The sequence below is a fragment of the Zootermopsis nevadensis genome, unplaced genomic scaffold (genome assembly GCF_977971745.1).
Source record: "Zootermopsis nevadensis isolate Lab colony 2312 unplaced genomic scaffold, Znev_1.0 Znev_ptg000022l, whole genome shotgun sequence".
Lineage (NCBI taxonomy): Eukaryota > Metazoa > Arthropoda > Insecta > Blattodea > Termopsidae > Zootermopsis > Zootermopsis nevadensis.
The window spans coordinates 15,792,195-15,814,274 of NW_028259154.1; the positions used below are offsets into that span (position 1 = coordinate 15,792,195).

Genomic DNA, 22,080 nt, shown 5'->3' on the forward strand with positions numbered 1-22,080 from the left:
AGTGTATTACCATGTGTCAGTATGACTGCTAGCTCTTACTTTCCTTTTCTGTTGGCCAGTTTTTGCAACTACTAAATATCAACATTTGTGTGACAAAATCGTGGAGGTAGCATGATGGAGAAGCAAAACTGGGTCGAAGGCATTTTATAAGAAAAAGCATGTGATACAAAAAGAAGACGTTTATTTTTATAAACTTTACAATAATACTGAATGTTCTACAGTGAGAATGCAATGCTTCATTAGAACATCTGATATTACAATCCCAAAAGTATAGCCCATGGCTTCTTTAAATGAACATTTTATGTATAATAAAGTATAAAAACAGTACAGAAAAGGTAAATTGTGAAATAATACTATCAAAATTATAGTAATTACACAGGTTACAATATTAGAAGCTGTGAATTGCTATCCTAAAGATTGAGATAATCTTAAATAAATAAATTTCTAATTTCTTGTTAATGTTCTATATAACATACCAGTTTTAAAGTACCAGAAGAATGACATCAAGTACATTTATTGTTTGTGGATTATATCACATCTCATTTGCTATCCTAATTTTGGTTTACTTAAGTTCACTATGTACTGAAGTACTCATTATTTACTGCAAGATACGAATTGGCATGCCAGGCATTTATAAAAATTATAATCTTATAAAATGGCAGAACATAATTATAAGTAATACATCATTTTAAAATGTTTCAAAATTCAATTAACTGGGAGCAACAATACAAATATAAATGGTCTTTGGTGAAATTAAGAGTAGAATACATTTGGGAAACACTTGTTTTGATTAAATTCAAGATGTATAAAACAATGATTTTGCCTGTTGTATTGTATGGTTATGAAACATGGTCTCTTACCTTGAAGGAAGAATGTAGATTACAAGTATTTGAAAACAAGATGCTAAGGAAGATATTTTGACCTAGGGAGGATGAAATAAGTGGGGAATTTAGAATATTACATAACTAGGAGCAGTGTGAATTGCACAGGTCAGCTAACATAGTGAGGATAGTGAAACCTAGGAGGCTCTGATGGGCTGGAAAGGAGCACACTTTGGAGGGGATACAGAATTTTGGTGGGACATCCTTCTGGAAAATGACCACTGGACAGACCAAGAAGGAGATGAGAGGATAATATCAAGATGGATCTCAGGGAGGTGGTCTGTGAGGATGGTAAATGGATTGAGTTGGCTCAGGATTGTGTCTGGTGATGGGCTTTGGTGTTGTCAGTGTTGGACCTGCGGGTTCTGGTACCAGGGAGTTATTTATAAAACTAAAAGCAAAATGTAGCTCTTTTGGTACTAAATTACAGTGCATTCTTAATATTGCTTTACATATTGCACTGTTTTCTTAATTTAATGTTTGATGGCAAACTGTGCTTCACAGGAGAAATTATTTACATTGGATGTTTTCTGTGGAAAATAAGTTTCCTGTATACAGAAATGTCTTAAAGTTTTCAGTCTATAACAGTTTCCACTTGATGTACCAGGCTTTTCTTTCCTCACACTTATGAGACATTTGGTGAAGGAAAGATGCCTCTGTAACCATTATTCCTGCTTGCCTGATGTTGTTAAGATTAAAATCACAAAATATTTCTTTCCTTTGCACTATTGTAAAACTAAATTGCAGTGTGTCCTTTTATTAGAATTGAATCACAGTTCTCAGAAGGTAATGTCACGAGCTTGACCAATATAATTTTATGTATACAGTGAAGCTTTTGCGACAACTGAAGTTGATGAAAGGCTCTTGGGTTACGAGCCGCGAGATTGCTCTCGTAACGATGGCATAAGATATGGTTTATTCACCATTCAGCCACGTGATGTGGCTTGTAACGCAAGAGTCTTTCATCAATGTAATCTTGTTCAAATGATTCATTTTCATCTCCTTTACTTTGTGCTTCATACAGCTAACACTTTCTTGTATTTATAAAGGAAAGGAAGAAAAAATTTTAGAAAAGAAACAGACAACTGAACAACACAGGAGCCTGCAAGGAGTGGATAAAGATGAGATTTTTCTGTTTTGTTCCATGGAACACGCCTACTTAAAACTTGCAAAGGCTACTTTAGTGATCATTAAATGGGGCTCCAATCTTGTAATTCAATATGGCTGATAATTACTACTTTGCTTTCTCAGTGTTTGACAGTAGAAATCATTTATGATTCAGAGTGACATTAACTTGTATTCTTAAGACTGTGCTTCACTTCTGGTGCCAACTCAACATCTGGATGCTGCAATGATGATTCTTTATTATCTTTTTGGTTGACATTACTGATTTCTCCATTAGTGCATTGTGTCAGTGTAGTAGGTGAAAAGTGGAAGATGAACCAGTATGTGTTGACACTTGCATTTTATTCCACAGGTCTTGCAACAGCCATGCACCTTACACATTGTACAAGGCTTCTTCTTCTTATCTGTAACCACAGTATTGCCTGGCATAAGTTTTGTAATAGTTTGCTTGATTTTATATTGTTAAACACCATATGAAGATTAATTCTAGTAAAACCAACTTCATTGATAAATTATTGAGGATTATATAGGATACAGATGCTGTCATTTGTCAGATCCTTCATCCATCTTCACCTAACATATTAAATCAAGAGTGGAAAGATGTAATTTAATTTGGAGTACACATATTTTCCGAATGTGTACTTGCAATTTCATATCCTTCATCGGTCTTAATGACTATTTATCCCTGATATAAATTCACTGTTGACAAAGCTAATCAGTAGTGGAGATATTTAATTGCATAATATATTGTATTCTTAACTGTTAACTCCTGTGGATGTCATGTAGCAGACTAAGATTGCGTTTTCAAGTACCAAAAATACTGCAGTTAAACTCACGATTGTTCTGCAGATAAACGTGGGGCATAGTGCTCTTGAGAGGTTCATCTAGAAAAGAAATTTTGTGCCTTTGATGGAACCTGAATGTTCATTATCATATTCACAAGAGCTTGCTTGGAACCCAGTACTGAGTCTGATAATTCCAGTCCATGCCATATTTCCTTAAGATCAGTCTTCGTGTTATTATTTACGTCTACATAGATCTCCCAAGTGGTCATTTCCCTTCAGGTTATGAGATCATGATTTTATATGTATAATAAAAGTTACAGCCTATGTATGAACTGTATTGTGTCTTACCAGGGAACAGAATCCCCCCCCCCAAGAAAGCCTTAATATATGATTAATTTTATGGGCATATTCAAATTAAATACAGAGGCCAGTATTCGTATGAGGGTGTTCAGTAGAAAAAAGCACTGTTGCACATGTATATTTTCTGCTAAATTTCTTTTTCTTAGTAAATGTGTACATATATTTTTAATTACCATACTGCAATAAATAATGACTATTCTGCCCTCTGAGATTATGAGGATGATATATAGTAAAGATTTCTGTCTTCTGGGTTATTGCGCTGTGTAGTCTGGTCGATGTTAACCAACGTTTCAGAGGTCATACTGCCTCCGTCATCATATTCATCGCCCTGATGACGGAGGCAGTATGACCTCTGAAACGTTGGTTAACATCGACCAGACTACACAGCGCAATAACCCAGAAGACAGAAATCTTCATATTCACCGCTGTGAGAACCTCAAGTCTTACATGATATATAGTAGTCTTCTAAAAATATTACACTTTATAAAAAAGTACATAATTAATTCCATGGAGTTGGCCCTTCTTGAGAAGCTAATAGTCGCTCAGCTTGGCAAGAAATTCCCTGCCTTTTATGAAACTGGAAGGTTTATTGCTTTGTTCACAAGAGCCAACCACTTATCCTTATCAGAGCAAAGAAAATGAATGTAATACTAAATATTCCACTGCAACTTTTGTACAAAATATTTTAATTCACTCTGTATTGTGTGGAAATAAGTGTCTAAAATGTATTTATGCCGTCATTTAAATTGGCTGTTGATGCTCACTGGTTTGTATCAAACATAAATAAATGCGGCGATTTTAGTAAGGACTTTAATTTCATATTTTTTCAAGTCCACCGATCTACATTACATATTTGCATACATAAACACAGCAAAGCCAGTAACATCTTGCATACCGTTGCTAAACGCGGAAAAATGCTTCACTTTTCTGCCAGTTGACTGTTCAGACAGAACTCTTCCATCTGATCAGCATACTGGGAATAACTGGAGTGTGATTATAATAATATGCATTTCTTCTACTGACATCCACTGCGCAGTTAGCATTAAGGATTTATTTTGGACTTGTAGCACCTTCCTAGCTCAGGCTGCATAACATATGTAACGGATACCATCGTCGTGTTGCAAAATGGATAGTATAAGCAACCGTATCCATTTCAACAGTCCACTAACTTACCTTGACACGATGTGCTGCCCTCTTTTTGTCCTTTGAAGAAACTCGACCAGGCCATTCTTAGTTTTCTTCCTTCTTTATGACAGCTCACTGTTACACAATGCTGGGTGATAAATTGTTGTTATTGATATTTCCGCCTTTTATATCGTGTCAGTTCCTTTGGCACACCGTACTGTTGCACACGATACCTTCGGCGCTCTGTACGGTGTTAGTCCATGTTACATAATCCCCGTCTTTCACACGATGTAGTAGTAAGTTTCGAAACACGTTCTGAAAAGTAGGCGACTTTTGCGTTGTAATGACATGTTTGTCAGCCAGAGATATGAGACGCGTTGTTGTGCAGTGACAGAAATTCTCCCCGAAATAGCAAGCAAGGATCTGACAGCAGTAATGGTCGCTTTACGTGTTTTTGCTCGCGGAAGAGATTTGATTCGGAATGCCCGTCTGAAAAGTTGTTATTTCAGTATTGAACAGTTCGAAAAGTTTCTGTCAAAATTATAGAATAAAAGAAGAACCAGGCTAATATTATTTAACTTAAAACCTGCTTGAATGAGGATGGGCGGAATATGTGATGGAATTGTCTTTTCACTCCTGATGAGAAATTGGTGCTAGGAACTCAAGAGGCATGAGTTACGAATTCTTACTCCTGTGTTAGGGAAGTTCCAGGGTTCGGCTGAGCAAAGAAAGTCTATTTCTTTCATAGCTTATTTTAGTCCTGCTGAGTAGCATTGAATTTATAGAATCGTGTAACATGTACTGATTGTCCGTGTGCAGTGCTAACTTAGACTTGGCATTCGCTGTCGTGTGCGCTGCATTTCTTTGTGCGCAGTAGAAAACTTATCCCCACCTTTTGTTGCGATAGGGCGATGCTGTCTCTCAGAGAAACTGGATCGCTAAATGACACACTGTCCATCCTCAAGATGATACATGAGTGAATATGGAGTAGCCGTGGAATATTACTGTCGGAAAAACCGAAGGACTCGGAGAAAACCCCCTCCCAGTGCCACTTTGCCCACCACAGATCCCGGGCCTCCGTGGTGAGAGGTCGGCGACTACCCCCCTGAGCCGCCTCTGCATATTCATTTCCAAAGTTTTCGTCGTTTTCGTTTGTGGCATAATCGGAACTCCAGATTGAAGTCATGTCGCTGTACAATGTGCTTACTCAAACCAGTCTATAGACCAACAGCATACAATGGATATACATACAACAGTCTAATTACTTCTTTGAGGATTGAAGTGGTGATTTGGCTTTTTTAGTGATGTCAATTGTTCTGTGATTTTAATTTCTGAATCTCTTACACATCGTTATGTGTTCTTTGCTCGTATGTATATATTTAAAGATCTTCAAGTAGTCTTATCCTCTGAAGCGTTCCAAACAAAATTTTGTGCATGTTTCATATCCTCCATGCGTGCTATATGTTACACCAATCGTATCGGAATCGTCAGTTACTCGCCTCTTCCCAGCTATTAAAATAAAATGCAAGAGAGTTGAGTGGTAAAATATAATCATTTCCTATTTATTGTAGGGAGAAAATGCGGGCAAAAACCAAAGTACACTGATAAAACAGAGGATTCACCCGAATTGTCACAAACTTATTTTAAGCGATTACGCATCTGAACATCCATTTCCAATGTAAAAGTGAGTGACACCGAATATCACATATGGAAAAAGGATATAAAGCAGTACTATGATGAATATATTCAAATTTATTTTGGGATTTGTCCAGAAGATAAATATAGTTTTATGCCTTATTTCTCCTGTGCAGAGAAACTCTTCAAATACCATAACAGTACATACTCACCACTTGCTTTATCTGTATGAACACTATCAATGTTACATAATGGTAAAAAAAAATAGTTTATAGGCTATCAGAATGTGTCAGTCTTGTTTGTACAGTGCTGCACAGTTTATTTAAATATATTTTATAACTGCAAGAATTAGTCAGCAACACCCTGCCCTGGGATTTGATCTCAATAGCCCATAGCAGGTGCTTGGTTTCTTATAGTTAAATACTAGTTTTCCCATTCTTAGCTACACCAACAAATATTTCTTAAGTGGGATCAACTTATTTGTAATTAAGTTTTTATGAACTTATTTACTCATTTTTAGACCTAACAGTTCTTGCCCTCCGGTACAAATAAATTCTTTTTTGGTTCTTTCCTTTCTGCCTCGTTTCCTTCATTGTTTTGACGGCATTGTCTTCTCGAGCGAGGAAACCCAAACCAGTGATTTATTTCTATCGCTGTGCAGTGGTTGTAGTAGATGTAAGTGTTGCATACAGTGATGGGGGCTGGGAATGCCCTCACATCCGACGCTGTGGCTTACCTGCCAGTGTGAAGGCTTGCGTCACGCTATTTCCACGTTTCTGGTGAACTCGCGGTACACGAGACAAATGTGTTCCAACACTGTACTGTTACATGGTACATATTAAGCAAACATTGGGAAATGTAAATTGGTTTTTAAATGTGGATGTACAGATACAATTAAATCCCCTTTGTGTCCGCCACCGGCACTGCTTGTAGTGGTGTCTCATTTGGCTGCTTCCGTCTGTCGCGGACTGACGGGCGATCCGCTCTTCTGGTCGCAGGCAGAGGATGATGTAGTTTCCTCGATCTCGCATTCTTCTTCAAGAATCCTCTGATCTTCCTTTCGATCCTGGCGGGACTTACTTCTGATGTAGGTTGCTAGAGGGCGTCTTTGACGCTCCTGACAAATAGGACATGGATCCCTGGAGTCCTTGCAGGAATCCTGAGGAATTTTCTTGGTCCTGTTGTGACCTGTCCGGGTTTTGCGATCTGTAAATAATGTTTTCACAGTTAGTGACTGTCACTGTGTGTGTTTCAACATATTTTAGTATTAGATTCTACAGAAATGTGTTAGAATAGGATCCCCTGGCTTGTTTTTGTTTTAAACCACAGTTGAAGGATACATGTGAGCTAAGGGCTTTTCATAGCCATATATGCCAGATCTATTGGCGTATATCCTTTATGGTCTCGAGCATTTATGTTACCTCCTGCTTCTAAAATTGCTCTACGTTTCTTATTTCCCTCAAATATGTACGGTAGATTACACTAATCCGTTTTTACGTCTTATTGCGTTGTCCCGAATCGTTCCAGACCTCTTGATTGAAGGACACAGATTATTTGTTTTTTCTTCCGTAGACGTCACACTCTCACGTCTCTGAATGACCATACTCATGTTAAGTTAAAGTCATGGTTAGGTCTAGGTCATGTCAAGGTCACGACAATATCAGTCCAAAGGTTTGCCGAATAGAGGCCTTTACAATTTTCAAGGTCATTTAAAGTTCTTTTTCCGTGCTTATTTCTGCCGAACTGTCTGAATGACCATACTCGTGGCAAATGGTAGCTGTCGCTCATGATGAGATGTACAAGTAGTAGTTCTGAACTGTTAGGAAGGGTATGGTTACTACTTGCACTGCACTGTGGAATTCGTAGGAAACCAATAAATACTTTCTGTGGGAACAACGCAGAGTTATTGAATGTTAAAGCAGGTAGTACATGTAGCTAGAAATGTGCTTCAAAGTGTTAAATCGAACACGTTAATTCGCGGCTTCTCAAATGGTGGTGCTAACCCAAAGAAGAGACTTTACCTACGCTCAGAACAGTGGCTTCCGTAATCACTAGTACCCCACATCGGTCCGTACAGAGACAACATGTAAAAGTAGATTTTGACGTTCGTCGAGTAACGAACAGCAGGCAGAGCTTTTATTGCTGCATATACATAAATAAGCAGTTACTTTTTTCTCGCCTATTTCAATGTGGATCAATGTTTTCATTTCCTGGAGGACAAAATCTTCCTGGCGCAGCGTCTGGTAAAAACCTGTATTGTGAAGGCCATCATGTGTAATGTGTGCTCATTCTCGCAGCAGCTGTTATTTTTAACTTCACCATCGTCAAAAACAAAAGTGTCCTTAAGAACTACAACTTTTTTCTGCGTTCTTCGCAGATGGAAGAAACTGCAGAAGTTTTACTTGAGAAATGTTGAGCAGCCAAGTAACTCCATGGAACAGAGTCGTTGTGAAGCTGATCAATAAATTCCCAGTTTTTTTTTATGGAACTCGACAGTTATTGCCGTGTTTGTAAATGCTCACCACTGGACACTGTCCTGCGTCAGTTGAATCCAAGCCCGACGCCTTTTTAAAAATGTTTTAAAACTGTCCTATCATCTATGCCTAGGTCTTCCAATTAGTATTTTCCTTCATGTGTAGACTATTATTTAGCAATGATGTGTTTTTCTTATCTCGTGCGTGTTACATGTCCCATGTAGTGAATGTGATTAATGATAAAAGGAAATTTAGAATGGCGTGGTATGTGGACTACGAGTATGAACACCGTCTACTGGAAAAGCGTGCATAAGTAAATCGGGAATTTTGTGGGGGTGGAATAAGCCTGCATCAGAAAATAAGCAAGTAATGAAGCAGATAAAGCGATATTATTTAAAAGCAAGCAGTCGTATATTTTTTGTCGCCTGCATGGAACATGGCTGCGCTATACACACATAAACACAGTAGAGCCCCAGTGATCGCCCAGTGTACTGTAGCTGTACCTTGACACTTGCCGGGGGTCGACGCCTCGTGTAAGGCCGACCGTGACCCTCTTCTATTCTTGTTCCTAGCTTCAGAGTCAAATTAACAACTCTTTCATATGAAAAGCTCCTCGCATGTCACTAAATTGTTATATTTCCGCGCCTCACTCTGTACAAACTTGCAACAACAACAAAAAAAAGCCCGGCAGAGGTGATTTGACAAAGCTGTGTGGAATTTTACAACTTCTCTGTAGAGTTCCAGCAGTGGAATGCACTTGTCTTGATTTTATTCCGAACGTCACATTGCAGTGGTTGGCACTCCTACTTTGAATTCCAGAAGTTTCCCAGAGACCGGTTGCCCTGAGGTTTTTGTAGCTTCTCTCTGTCTCTAAGCAAGTTCTGGGATATTAGGCCAACCTTTTATAGACCACAACTCTCATATCCTTTCTAATTCATTTCCCACGTTCCTGCCGTTTGATATTTTAATAACCGTTGCAAATGACAAAACGTTGTTAGACCAATTACCGGTACATGTTTTCGCTTATCAGCTTCAAGGTCTTGAGTTTGGGTTCTCAACTCGCAGCCCGCCCATGTGTTTTGTGAGGCCCGAGTACAGTTTTTAAAATGTTGTGTTGCTTTGTATGATGAATAGTAGTTAACCTGATTCCAGAAAACAATGCTGTTTGTTAGTGACCGTGAGCGACTGTGTAAGTTAATGAACTGGGATGTGTCTTGCTAATGAGCACTTGGAGGGAGGCATGCGAATCGCAGTAACAGAAATTAAACCCGACATTGAAAGATTACTCAAGAAAAATCAATGTCATATGTTTCATTTATCACTGATTTCGTTAGATAAAATTGCAGAATAACACGTGGATCTGTTTGCAATAGTAAGATTTTTTTTTAAAAAAAAACGTTAAGTTGTGATAAATATTCCTTATTAAAAGCTTGCTACCCCGAGTCGTTAAGGAAGAACTTTTGAGCTCGTATGTGGCCTTGGGTTTGGAAGGGGTTGAGAATTTCATTTCTAAAGCACGAGGTTAAACGACTTAATGGTTCACTTCAGTACCCTGTAGTGACAGATAACATTTTATCCATTATTAGACTACTAAGGGAAATAGGTTACATTAAGCCTTTTAATGCATGCAGTTTATCTAAAATGTCGTGTTAATGGTTTATTTACGTACACTTTTCAGCGTTTTGTTTGATTAGAATGTCTCGGTCGTTATCAGTAGACTGCAAATGTCACGTGAGCTCTTACGGAATCCTTGGAAACATATATTTGTCCCAGGATAAGTTCAATAAACAACTGTTGCTTAAAGGAACAAAGTGTAAACAATTTCGTGGACTATAAACTCTGACGTTTCTCGCATTGTCCCTAATCTTCCTTTTATGAAAAATTAATGCTTGAGTGGATGATAGGCTTATCTAAATTCTGAATTAGTGGAAATGGACTGCTGACTGGCTGTTATGTATTTCGTGTTTAATGATGAAAAATGTCCAAAAGATCGAGTCTCAAGCCGTCATGTTGGTGGCCAGTTAAGGTCGCAGCAGGAAGGGTTAAGGAACCACTGCTCCATAAAGAACTCCTTGTAGCTGAGTCCTTCAAAAGCTGATAGTCGCCATACTTCCAGCCTTTATTGAACCTAAATGTTTATTACCATATTCAAAAGAATTCGCCACTGAACTATATGCCGAGCTAGTTGAATTCAGTAGTTTCCCTACTTCTTGAAGAACGATTAAGTCGCCCAAATTCTTTATTTCTTTCAAGTTTGGCGACCAAAATTTCTCCATAAATGCGTCGCTGTAGTGTTTAAATGAACCATTTATTAATACCAACACAACCTGTCCAATGAAGTACACCATTTTCATTAAATTAAGTTGCGAACTTGGTAAATCCACCTTCTTCATTCCACCCCCACTCACATTACTATTGTCACCTTATTTGCAGATCATGTTTAGAAGCTATGATAGTGAAATCTTTTAACACAGCCTCGCCACAATGTTAAATTAAAGTTTCAGTAACACAAAAACTGAAATACCACCGAATTTCTGCTGCTGGACGTGGGTTCCATTTTACTTGTCACTTTTAACGTGCTGTGCTTAAGCTGTTGACGTGAGACGGCGTTCTGTTTACTGTAGTAGAACAACTGGAATTTTAAAAGCCTGTGGAATTCTCCCAGTCAAGGAAACTGATCCACTTTCTTGTAATAGTGAATCTAATGGAGAATTTACGAATTTCGCTTGGAGATTTTTAAGTGTCAGGACCCCGGGATGTTCTCGGCACCGTAACAGGGAAGAGAAGAGTGGCAGTGTTTTGCTTACTAAATAACTGTGTTAACTTACCTTCATTTGTCGTTTCATTGAGCCACGAATTCTCGTAATTGTGATGTCTAAGTGACTGGTAGAAGACATCTGGCAGGTAGTTGAAGACCATATCCATTATGTTTGCTCGAGTTCTTTCCTGTTAACAAGTCAGACGACACTGTCAACGAAACTGTTTCGATGTACGGTAGATTGTTTACGTACTATAACAGGTATTAATAGCCTTGACATGAAATAGGCAGGTAGCAGACTCCTCAGGAGTATGACAAACGTGAAGTTGTTCAATGGCGCCCCATGCCATGTATATGTATGTATAATTTTGTATGTGTTGCCATGCACACGTGTATGATCGCTCATAAACACACCTTGGCCGTGAAGCAAACTCGTAGAGTGTGAAAAGTAGAGGTAGGTAGTTTTTGCCGTAAATTACGCGGCTTTATCTGTTCCCTCCTATCGCTGTTGTTGGTCGAAATGCGCCACGCCCACAAACTAGTTTATATTCTGACGTAGTTGCCATGGTAGTTAAACGTCACTTCCGCGATGTCTAGTGATCGTGGTTAAAACGGCGTGGAGGGGGAAGTGGATTGCGGCATTTTAGGAGCCCCTACTACGTACCAGAGTCTCCGGAAACAAATTTCCGCCCCCAGAAAGTTCTGAAGTTAATAAACGTACTTGGACATACAAGTTGATATGTGCACGTTTGTAACAACGGGGAAGACCCGTAGATTTTCTTCTGTACAAAATGACTCCATATGGTTCTTTCCATTGTATGATGTTTTTCATAAAATAACTTATTCTTCGGATGGACATCATTCTGTTTTTGGGTAAACAAGTTGCCCAGGGTCAGTAAACACTTTTCCTCCTGTGTGAAGTTGTTTGTTGCACGCATCTGATAGGTCTTGGTGCATACAATTTGGGCCTTTCGCAGGCCTGACAGAGGACAACACAGAAAACCAAAAATATCAGTTCAACAAGCAGACTTCGAACCTGCGGTTCCAATGTTGGACAATCGATAGGGTTCTACATGCAGAAATCGTTAACGGAAACTAAAGTACGCAATTGTGGTTGCAAAATTCATTACGTCCGTTTGAAATACCAAAGTGTAGACAAGTGGCTCTTATAAAAATGTATAGAAGAATCGGTTGTGAAATAGTGAATTTACTCGAGATGCGACTGCATGATGGGACTTTGTGGCGTTTGCAGTGACGCTTTGAGTTTTTTAACAGCAAGACATTTCTCAGTTAGCAGGGGAAACTACCAGATGGTTGGTAGAACTAGTTCCAAGGAACAGGAACTACCTTGACAAGATTACTCGCTGTGCCTTACATCGATCTTTGTTCCACCAGACACTACGACGGATCTGGGATGGCCAAAGCCTCTCATCGAAAAGTTGTTAATCTAGAAGCAAACAAGTGACGTTAATTGATAACACTAGCTCGTCCAATTGAAAGGCAGTGTGCATACCGCGGTTATCTCTCTGATACCCTATGTTCTTTGTTTTTGTTTCGAAGGGAAACTGCTTTTATGGCATTCCGATAATGAAACAAACGATAACAAGTGCTCAGAAATCGACGAAGTTACATTTTCTTCTTCTTGGTGGATGTAACTGACCTGACATTCCGTTTGGTTTTTTGTCCATGTCTCGTAGCCACAATGCTGGATAAAATAACAATACAACATGTCCTAGAACGTAGGAAAGTTAAAATATCTGGGAACAACATAAACAAATAAAAATCATATTCACAAGGAAGGGTTTTAAATTCTGGATATGTTTGCTACCACATAGTTCACAGTATTTTGGTTTCCCGTTTCGTATCTAAAAACGTATATATTCAAATTTTTGAAATCACAGTTTTACTTACTGTTTCTAGTGGATGTGAAACTTGGACTCTCACCATAAGAGAACATAGACTGAGAGTGTTTAAAGAAACGCGTCTGAGGGGCGTTTTTGGACCTAGACGACAGGAAGTGACGAGGATGGGGAAAGTGCATTAGGAGTCACATACTTTGTGCTCTTCACCGCGTATTTACTAGGGTGATCAGATTAGAAGAAAAAGATGAGTGGGGCATGTACATGCTTTGGGAGATGGGAAATGCATGCATGTAGATTCATTTGTTGGATTGTAATTCTTGAACCCCTTGATTCGTAGGCCTTTAAAGCGTTGTTGTTTCCTTGTGTCTAATCACCACGCAATGAAGGCAATGAGGACAGGCTCCACCATTCTAGATATAGGGGTGAGTGGTCAGCTTCGTGCATCGTCTGCCTTACAGAGAAAGAAAAAAATTACTGGTAAATTGGGTAAGAAGCTGGGTGGGCTGTTATGGACATGACGCGAGCAAATTTTCGTTCTCCCCCCCCCCCCCCCCTCTCTCTCTCGGGGAAACGAACCTCAGTTGTCTATCACGTAACCTGAGATTTTAGTGATTGAGATGATGTATAAAGTGGCAATCACTCAGAATTTACCTTAGGACGGAGATCAGGCGTTTTTTGAGATTATGAATATTGCTGTGACTCATGACTCTGATGATGGAGGCAGTAAGCTCCTCTAAAATTTCGATCAGTATCTCCTAGAGCAGTGGTATTCAACCTTTTTTGTTCGCGTACCCCCAGATATAATTTCTCTTCAACTTTGTTGGTGTATAATTCAAGTTATACATAGTATATAATCAACATCTAAAATAAATTACATTACTGATTATTCAGTGTTTATCATAAAATAATATATATATATACGAGGGTCGCTCATTAAGTAATGCCCCACATTTTTTTTCTCAGCTAATAATGAAGATAGAAAAGTGTACTTTTACATGCTTGAGATTTGATGTTTCCCGCGTTCGTGTACGGAGTTTCAAATGATTCCAACCGATAGCGGAGCTGTAGTGAACTGTTAAAATGGCGTCTGTGAACGACTCTCGTTACAAGCAACGAGCTGTAATTGAATTCCTTGTTGCTGAAAAAGAAACGGTGGTGAACATTCATAAACGTTTGTGTGCTGTGTATGGAAGCTGTGCAGTCGATAGGAGCACCGTTGGTCGCTGGGCTAAGAGAGTTAAAGCTTCAGGAAGTGAAGAAACCGAGCTCCGTGATCTGCCGCGCTCTGGGCGTCCTGCCACAGCCACCACTCCAGACATGTTGAACCGCGCGGATGCCATTATTCGTGAGGATCGGCGCATCACAACTCGACAATTGGCCCAACAGCTTTCAGTCAGCAATGGAAGTGTGATTGCAATTATCCAGGCTCTCGCATATTCGAAGGTGTGCGCAAGATGGGTTCCACGAAGTCTCACAGCAGACCACAGGATTCAAAGGAAAACGATTTCTTCTGAATTGTTGGAGCGTTTTGATGCTGAGGGAGAGGTCTTTCTGTCCCGGATCATTACAGGTGACGAAACCTGGATACACCACTTTGAGCCAGAGACAAAAAGGCAGTCAATGGAGTGGCATCATCCTCAATCACCGAGAAAGAAGAAATTCAAGACAACTCCCTCCGCCGGAAAAGTCATGATGACTGTCTTTTGGGACAGTGATGGGGTCATTCTTGTGGATGTGATGCCAAGAGGTGCGACCATCAATTCAGACGCGTACATCAGGACCCTGAAAACCCTCAAGAAGCGTTTTCGACGAGTTCGGCCTCACAAGCATCCAGCAGAAATTTTGCTCCTGCACGACAATGCACGCCCTCACACAAGTCTGAGAACCCGGGAAGAAATCACCAAATTGGGTTGGACGGTGCTACCCCATCCACCCTACAGTCCAGATCTGGCACCCTCCGACTTCCATCTCTTTGGGCCACTTAAAGATGCTATCCGCGGAACAAGATTTGAAGATGACGAGAGCGTGATTCAAGCAGTGAGGACATGGCTACGTGCACAGGACAAGAGCTGGTACCGGCAAGGCATGCATGCACTTGTTCCACGCTGGCGTAAAACCGTACAAGTTGATGGGGACTATGTGGAAAAATAGTATGTGTAAAGGAAACATTGATTTATATTGTCACTAAATTTGAGCCATCTTGAATAAATATGTTCTGAGGAAAAAAATGTGGGGCATTACTTAATGAGCGACCCTCGTATATACATTTTAAATTTCACGAACCCCCTAAGATGTCATCGCGTACCCCAGGTTGAATACCACTGTCCTAGAGTATATGGCGCAAGATTTCAAAAGACAGCCATCTTCACTTTTATCATATTGGGAACCTCAAGTCTCACCTAAACTTAAGATGGCTTGCGTTGTCAGCTATCCCGTCTACAGCGTGAATATGGCACTTTTAATAGTTGGTGATAGTGGAAAAGGTAGGCGATAAGACTTCCCTTTCATCTCTCTTCCTCCCTAAAGAATCAGTATTATCTGAAGTACTTCATGCTGGGAAGTACCCTATACTGCGTTCATATATTTCGCATTATAATTTGCTTGCTTGCTCTGTTGCCATTTTAATCCTGAGACCACATAGTTGGCTTCTTGTAATATTATACACTTCTATCTTCTGTCTGCACACGTAGTTGGAATCTCCCGGGGAAATTGTGTCAGATGTTTAATGGTTTTCCTCATTCTGTCCCGCTTTTTCATGGAAATCCGTATTAAGCTTTCCGCTTGCTTGTTCAGGCAGAGATATGGAAATGCTTGCTTAATTTTTGTGAACAGTCTTGTATCTTGTAAATTACAAACATGGCGACGGAATGAAATTCTGAGATTGTGTGTGATTACGGCTTCCATGAAAATGAAAACTGTACCAGTGGACACAATTAGGTCATTGATTTCATATTATTTTTTAGTACTTCTGGTTAAACTTTCTGCAGATGGGTGCGTTCAACATAAAACGTTATTGTTTATTAGTTATTTTTGTTCACGTGTGTAGGATTTTTCCAGACAGTATATATGCATTCCTTAAAAGTCGGGAAATATTTTGACTAGTTCTCAAGAAGGACTCTCTTAGGTTCAGTCATTTTCTTCAACTCCCTGTTCTTAAACACCTTCACTGTACCAAAACATGTATACCAACGCATATCTGAGATTGTGACATATTGACGCATTAGGTATAAATAAGAATAACAGAACCCCTCCTGCTCCGCCTCGGACGTCAACAGATTTCAGGGTCGTATCTCTCGCAAAACAAACATTTGTTCATGAAACAGACGTAGTCTGTCCGTCTGTCTATTGTACCTTCTTTCGGTGCTTACTATCTGTGGCATTGAAAATAATTCTAAGTGGTACAGACGTATTGCAAAGTGCCATGCGATGCTGTAAGTGAATGTAATATCAGGAGAAACACTTGTTGCGTTTGCAGACCCCCTTGCTTTGGAGGCATTGTTAGTCTGAAGATTTTCTGAATGTGCACGAAATAATATTAGTTTCACTATGCTAACATTTTATGAATATGCCACACCCACGCCTTGCTTCTTTGTTGTTGGTTTTGAATTAATCTACTACGTCTAGGTACTTCAAGAGGCATGTTTCTGTACGGTTTTGTATGCGTTTTAATGCGTGCTACATGCCTCATCTGACGTCGTTCCATCACGGTAAAAGTCGTATTGATATTTGTGTGCTCATTGCGTATAGCGAAATAAGAGCGCGATGGTGCATTGTGTCCTTCGCCGATCTGTTTCGAACGCCAATACGAATAAACTGCCTTAAAGTATCGACGTGATACTTGACGGTTCCTATTTTCTTTTGAATTTTGCAGCAGGTATTCATAAGTGTTTATTTTGATAGGTTTTGTGAGCGAATTTTGCTGTCTCAGCGGATATTCTAAGGGCAGACTAATTATGTCTGGTCATTGCATTACTTGAGATCACGCGGTCACTTTGTGCGAAATGTAGACATCAAATGTGTTTGCTCTTTTTTCCCCACGCGTTATTGTCGTTTGTTGGAATATGGCTGGATGATGGTACCTTCGACAGACCATAATCTTAACTTCTTACTCTTCTTGCGCCTGTTGTATTATCCTTCCCTATAATTATTGTTTTCTGAATTTGAAAATTTATGTCTCTCGCTTCATGTTAGAACGATTTAATTTCTTAACATCAGATTACTACTAAATTTAGAACGTTTTTACTTTTTCTCTGTGTGGTAAGTAGAGACTTTTGTCGTACGACTTTATTTTGGTGCGGGGAGGAAGGCTGTTGGGGATGTGTATGTCAATACCTCCACGAATATAATGTCGACATTCTGACGTTTCAGATTGTGTTTAACTTGTATATAGGAAACAGAGCTCATCAAAAGCGTTGCCCAAGCCCATACGATCACCTTACCATCTACCTGATGGCTTCTCGATTTATGTGCTTCGATGTCTAACAGGCGCCTTGCGTAAACGTTGTGCAACCCAGGGGCACAATTGACCAGTCCTCTTGTAAAAACACGCGAACTTTGTCAACTGTTTCTCTTCAAGGATTCGTACATTTTCCATTCCTGTCTGACTGTTTGGCATGTAACCTTCAATAACGTCGGTTACTGCGTCAAGTGCCACACTTGCTTTTGTCTGTGTGATAAAATTTGTACTGTCTGAATATAATGCAAGTTTACTCGCTATGGTTCGCAGTGACTGAATTATAAAAGTGGTCCCAAAGTAAGAAAATGATGCATTATTAATTAAACGATAGGGAGATACGAAAAACAACAAGTGTAATATTGTGGAACAGTCACTGATGTTTAGTCACTCAAGTGGTCAATAAATTACACACCTTTCATGGAACCAGAAGTTTCTTCTCTGTGTTCACAAGATCCCGTCACTGGACCCGTATTCTGAGCCAGCTGAATTCAGTCAGTGCACACCGTACTTGTTTAAGATCCATTTTATATTACCTTCCTACATACGCATAACTCTTCCAAATAGTCTCCTCCCTTCGGGATTTAATAATATTAATAAACAAACGGTTATAACTAAATCCCTTATGTCCGTTCCTATTTTCAAAAAGCTGTTTCGTTTCTTTTTGACAACGCATGAGTCTCCCACCTTGGAAACCCGAATTTGTTTCTCGGACAGTGATTAGTACTTATGAAAATAGTTGACGTCCGAGAAATACCGTCGGCTTTATGCTGACTATCAAAATATGAAAATAAAAATTATATATCGGAAAATTGATATTACGTGTATTATGTACATCAGTAAGGTGCTTAATTTCCTGACAGATAGTGTCAGCTGTTGATGTTATCTTTATGAGGTCAACTAACAATGGCAGTTTAATACGTTCCCAACGGAGATGAAGGTTATAAAATTTTTGGGAAATTTAGTTGAGGGAGAAGGGTGAGAGGATAGAAGACAAGTGATGGTAATTTCATGTTCCTGTGAGTGTGGGAAGAAGTTTGATCCGCGAGATGATTGAGGAAGTGGAAGTCTCTGCCGAGGAGGTATTCATCCATCAGGAATGTGTGTCAGAGTTGAATGACTTCATTGGACGGCGGGCTAGAGGGGGAGGGGAAAATGATGGCATTGACCTAAGGTGTTATTCTTTATGTCATCGATGTCTGACCACGAAAAAGAAAGTGGTGTGTAGATTGCATGAATTTTGCTCTCAGACGATATACTGTAAAATAAACCTTCTGAGAAAGTAGACAGTGGACACGAATATTTTAAAGAAACATTGTTCAAACGGCGTTACAGCAAACGACAGGGCCTTGCTAGAGCGGTTTATTGTTATCCAGCTGGAAAGAAATATTCTGATTAAATGCAGTATAGAAGTTCGTCAACATTTGCACAGAAAATTCGTAATTGGACCCTGTCCTGAGCTAGTTCATATCTTCTCTGTGTAACAGCAAAAATCCTTGTTTTCTGCCATGTTTCTTCCAAATGGCGCACTGTTAAAGTGGTAAATACAAAAATGCACCTCTTGGAGGGACAAACCTGGAAACAACGTTTTGTTTTTTGCTTCGAAAAATAGACAGAGGTATCTAAAGAATTTATACGTCAGAAAAACTACCTTGTTTCTCAAATGGTGCATATGAGAAAAAGAATACAATAGCCAAGTGGGCGTGTGTGCCCCAAAATTATCTACTAACACTGCCCTATTCATGCCTGTAACCGAATTGCCCACATCCCTTCAGGGTTTTCAACCAACTGTTTGTATTGCGTTTATTGTTTCTCCCATATGTGTGATGTTCTGCCTGTCTCAGCTTACTTGATTAATGATCATAAAGATAAGAGATTTTTCGAAACACCGCGATGAGGGACAGATCCTCGGCCACCCAGTCCCATTTCTGAGGTAGTGTTCTAACATAGCAAGATTGTAATTTGTTTGGGTGTAACTTGGGGCTTCCATAGAATACTGATGTTGCTTGTTTTTGGCAAATCAGACTTCACCAACCTGACTTCTTCCACATATGTAGTAGACTTTGGGTTGTCTGCAGTGCCTTAAGATCAGTGCTGCAGTTCCAGTGGAGACATGTTCTGCATTCGGTATTAATGTTAGATTTTGTTTTTCATATGGATGATGCATTGCATGCACCCATTGGTGTTTTATTATGTCCTTGGCATATTCAGACTCACCATAGCAGGTGCCCTTTATCAAACATTAAAATCATTATTTTTTCCTGTTCAATCCCTACACTTGGAGTTTTGAAAATAATCGCAGGTGCCCAGATATCCTTTATATTGTGTTACTTTATACTACATTTAAAAAAAATATATGCTCATACATATTGGACTGTGCCATAGCTGAGGCACTTAAGACACTAGCCTCTCACCACTGAAACCCAGGTTCAGTCCCATTTGACTTAAAGTGTAATTTAATCTGTTCTTTTCCAAATGACTATTTTGGTGCAAACATCAATGGATGATAATGATTAACATTTCCAAAATTCTTTAATTAGAAGTTTGTAACTGAAATCTACAGGAAAGAGCATTCTCATTTTCGAAGGGTGAAACTACAGTATAATTTGGGGTTTTAGGAAGGGTATGAACAATTTAAAATAAAATAGCATTAGTAGCTTTTGTTCTAGCAGAATTGTTGGTATGAACTTTGGTTCAGATTTGAGGTTCTCATGGCAGTAAAAACCCAAATAACAGCTATCTTCACAGACTTAGGCTGATCAATACTGTAGTTAATTAAGTTTTGGCAGTAATTTAAGACTTGTGATTTGCAGGAGAGTCTGGGTGGTAATTCACGAACCACAATGCTGGCAACCATCAGTCCAGCAAACATACATCTGGATGAGACATTATCTACACTTCGTTATGCTGGTCAAGCTAGAACCATTGTTAATCGAGTGCGGGTCAATGAAGATCCGCATGACCGTCTTATCAGGTTTGTTCATCTATAAAGAAAGATGACCACAGCCAATATCAGCCTGTATTCCTTATTTTAAAATGAAAATGTGTGGTGTAACCTAACTTTCTTGTTTGTCAACTGTATAACAGCATTCAAACTAATTATCCAACTTTCATTAATTTGATATGAACATCAGGTATTGTAAGCCATTGTGTGTTCATATCATCATCAATAACGAAATGGTGGTTATTCAAGTTTTCAAGATGAGGGCAACACTATCACTATTCTGTGTTGAATCCAGTCTGAAGATGCTAAATAATATGATCACATAATGATTTCAGAGAACTGCGAGCGGAAGTAAATCATTTACGTGCTCTGCGGGAGGACTATGAACATCAGATGAAGATGGGAGTGCCTCGCCGATTGTTGCAGCCAGATAGGACTGATCTAAATGACAAGGAGCGTGAGATTGAGATTTTGAAGGAACAGCTCAAACACAAAGAAGAACAACTGAGACAATCTGAGGAACTGACAAAGGCTCAAAAGTATGTCACAATTTCAATAGAACATTCATTATGTGCTACAAAACACATTCTGTTTCATGAACTTTTAATAGTAGAATTATTATCACCAAAGGGTATCATTTTAAATTGCAGTATCTTTTCAATTTTGCTTTCTGTGATAGGTTATCATTCTCATGTACTGACACATCTCAGGATTTTGTTTTAGGTGAGGGAGTTACAACTGATAAATGAGAATTAAACTTTGATAGTATTCATAACTTAAATGAATACTGGTCATAATGATAATGTGGTGTTGGTGTAAATAGTGGTGATGAGATACAATATAAAATGAAGTCTGTATTGAGTGCAGAAAACTTGACCATTATATTTCTCAGAAAGAGTAAGCAATTTTATTTCTTTTAAATGTCCCTTTGTTTGTTTTTATTTTAAACTTTCTTTTTACAAAGGACTTATTTAGAGCCACTGGATATTGAAATTTGTAGAGAAAGTAATCAAATCTGGTTATTACTTCTCACAGGGACACTCGTCAAAATGAGTAGAACATTGGCTCATTCCACTTCCCATCTATGCCTTACACTACCAGTCCTGTCAGTCCTTATTCTGAAGTTACATGTCCTTGTTACCTGTTTAACGTATTGAGTGTTTATTGTTGTGTCTGACATATCAGTTCTAGCACTATCAGCTACTGACATCTGTGAAAAGTGTAGTCCGATTTGGCACATAAAATAATCTGGCTACTTTGAAAGAGCCAGAAGTAGGAAACCACCTTGCACTGTAAATGTGCTAAAAGAATATAAGAACTATACAATTGATGAAGTCCATTACTTTAGTTTCACAACTACATTTCAGACCGTGGACAGAACGTCTTGAAGAGGCTGTGAAACAGAAATCTGCTGAACTGAATCATCTGCGACGCTGTGGGGTGGCCCTGCAATTGGATTGGAAGCAACATTCACCTTGTCTTGTTAATCTAGCAGCTGACCCCAGCTTCTCAGGCACCTTATTATATCTCTTGCCAGAAGGTGTTATCCATATTGGCCGGCTAGGTGCAACCACAGGGGATCAACAACCAGACATTGCTCTCAGTGGACCTCTGATCCAACCACATCACTGGTAAGATTCACAGTTTTAAACATCATCTCAGCTACTAAGGAGATAGG

At 39.2% G+C, this 22,080-nt stretch overlaps 2 protein-coding genes across 5 annotated transcripts in view; one reads left to right on the forward strand and one right to left on the reverse strand.

Annotated features, from left to right (window-relative positions):
• The window catches only part of neb (kinesin family member nebbish), a 36,078-nt gene that overhangs the window by 7,888 nt on the left and 6,110 nt on the right, over positions 1–22,080 (forward strand). For both annotated transcript variants that reach the window (XM_022084230.2, XM_022084231.2), the window contains exons 8-10: positions 20,272–20,432; positions 20,738–20,941; positions 21,770–22,033. In XM_022084230.2, coding sequence (XP_021939922.1) covers positions 20,272–20,432; positions 20,738–20,941; positions 21,770–22,033 — 629 coding nt within the window. The remainder of the gene's footprint in view (positions 1–20,271; positions 20,433–20,737; positions 20,942–21,769; positions 22,034–22,080) is intronic.
• LOC110839758 (uncharacterized) lies at positions 165–11,696 on the reverse strand. 3 transcript variants are annotated; one of them, XM_022084253.2, is made up of 4 exons: positions 11,558–11,696; positions 11,214–11,331; positions 4,325–7,117; positions 165–2,410 (listed from the first exon to the last, which is right to left on the reverse strand). In XM_022084253.2, the coding sequence occupies exons 2-3, from the start codon at positions 11,308–11,310 to the stop codon at positions 6,852–6,854; spliced, it is 363 nt and encodes a 120-aa protein (XP_021939945.1). In that variant the 5' UTR covers positions 11,311–11,331; positions 11,558–11,696; the 3' UTR covers positions 165–2,410; positions 4,325–6,851. The 3 variants fall into 3 exon arrangements, with proteins under 3 accessions (XP_021939945.1, XP_087210270.1, XP_087210271.1); XM_087354144.1 differs by lacking the exon at positions 11,558–11,696 and adding an exon at positions 2,843–2,890; XM_087354145.1 differs by lacking the exon at positions 11,558–11,696 and having other exon boundaries at positions 11,214–11,551.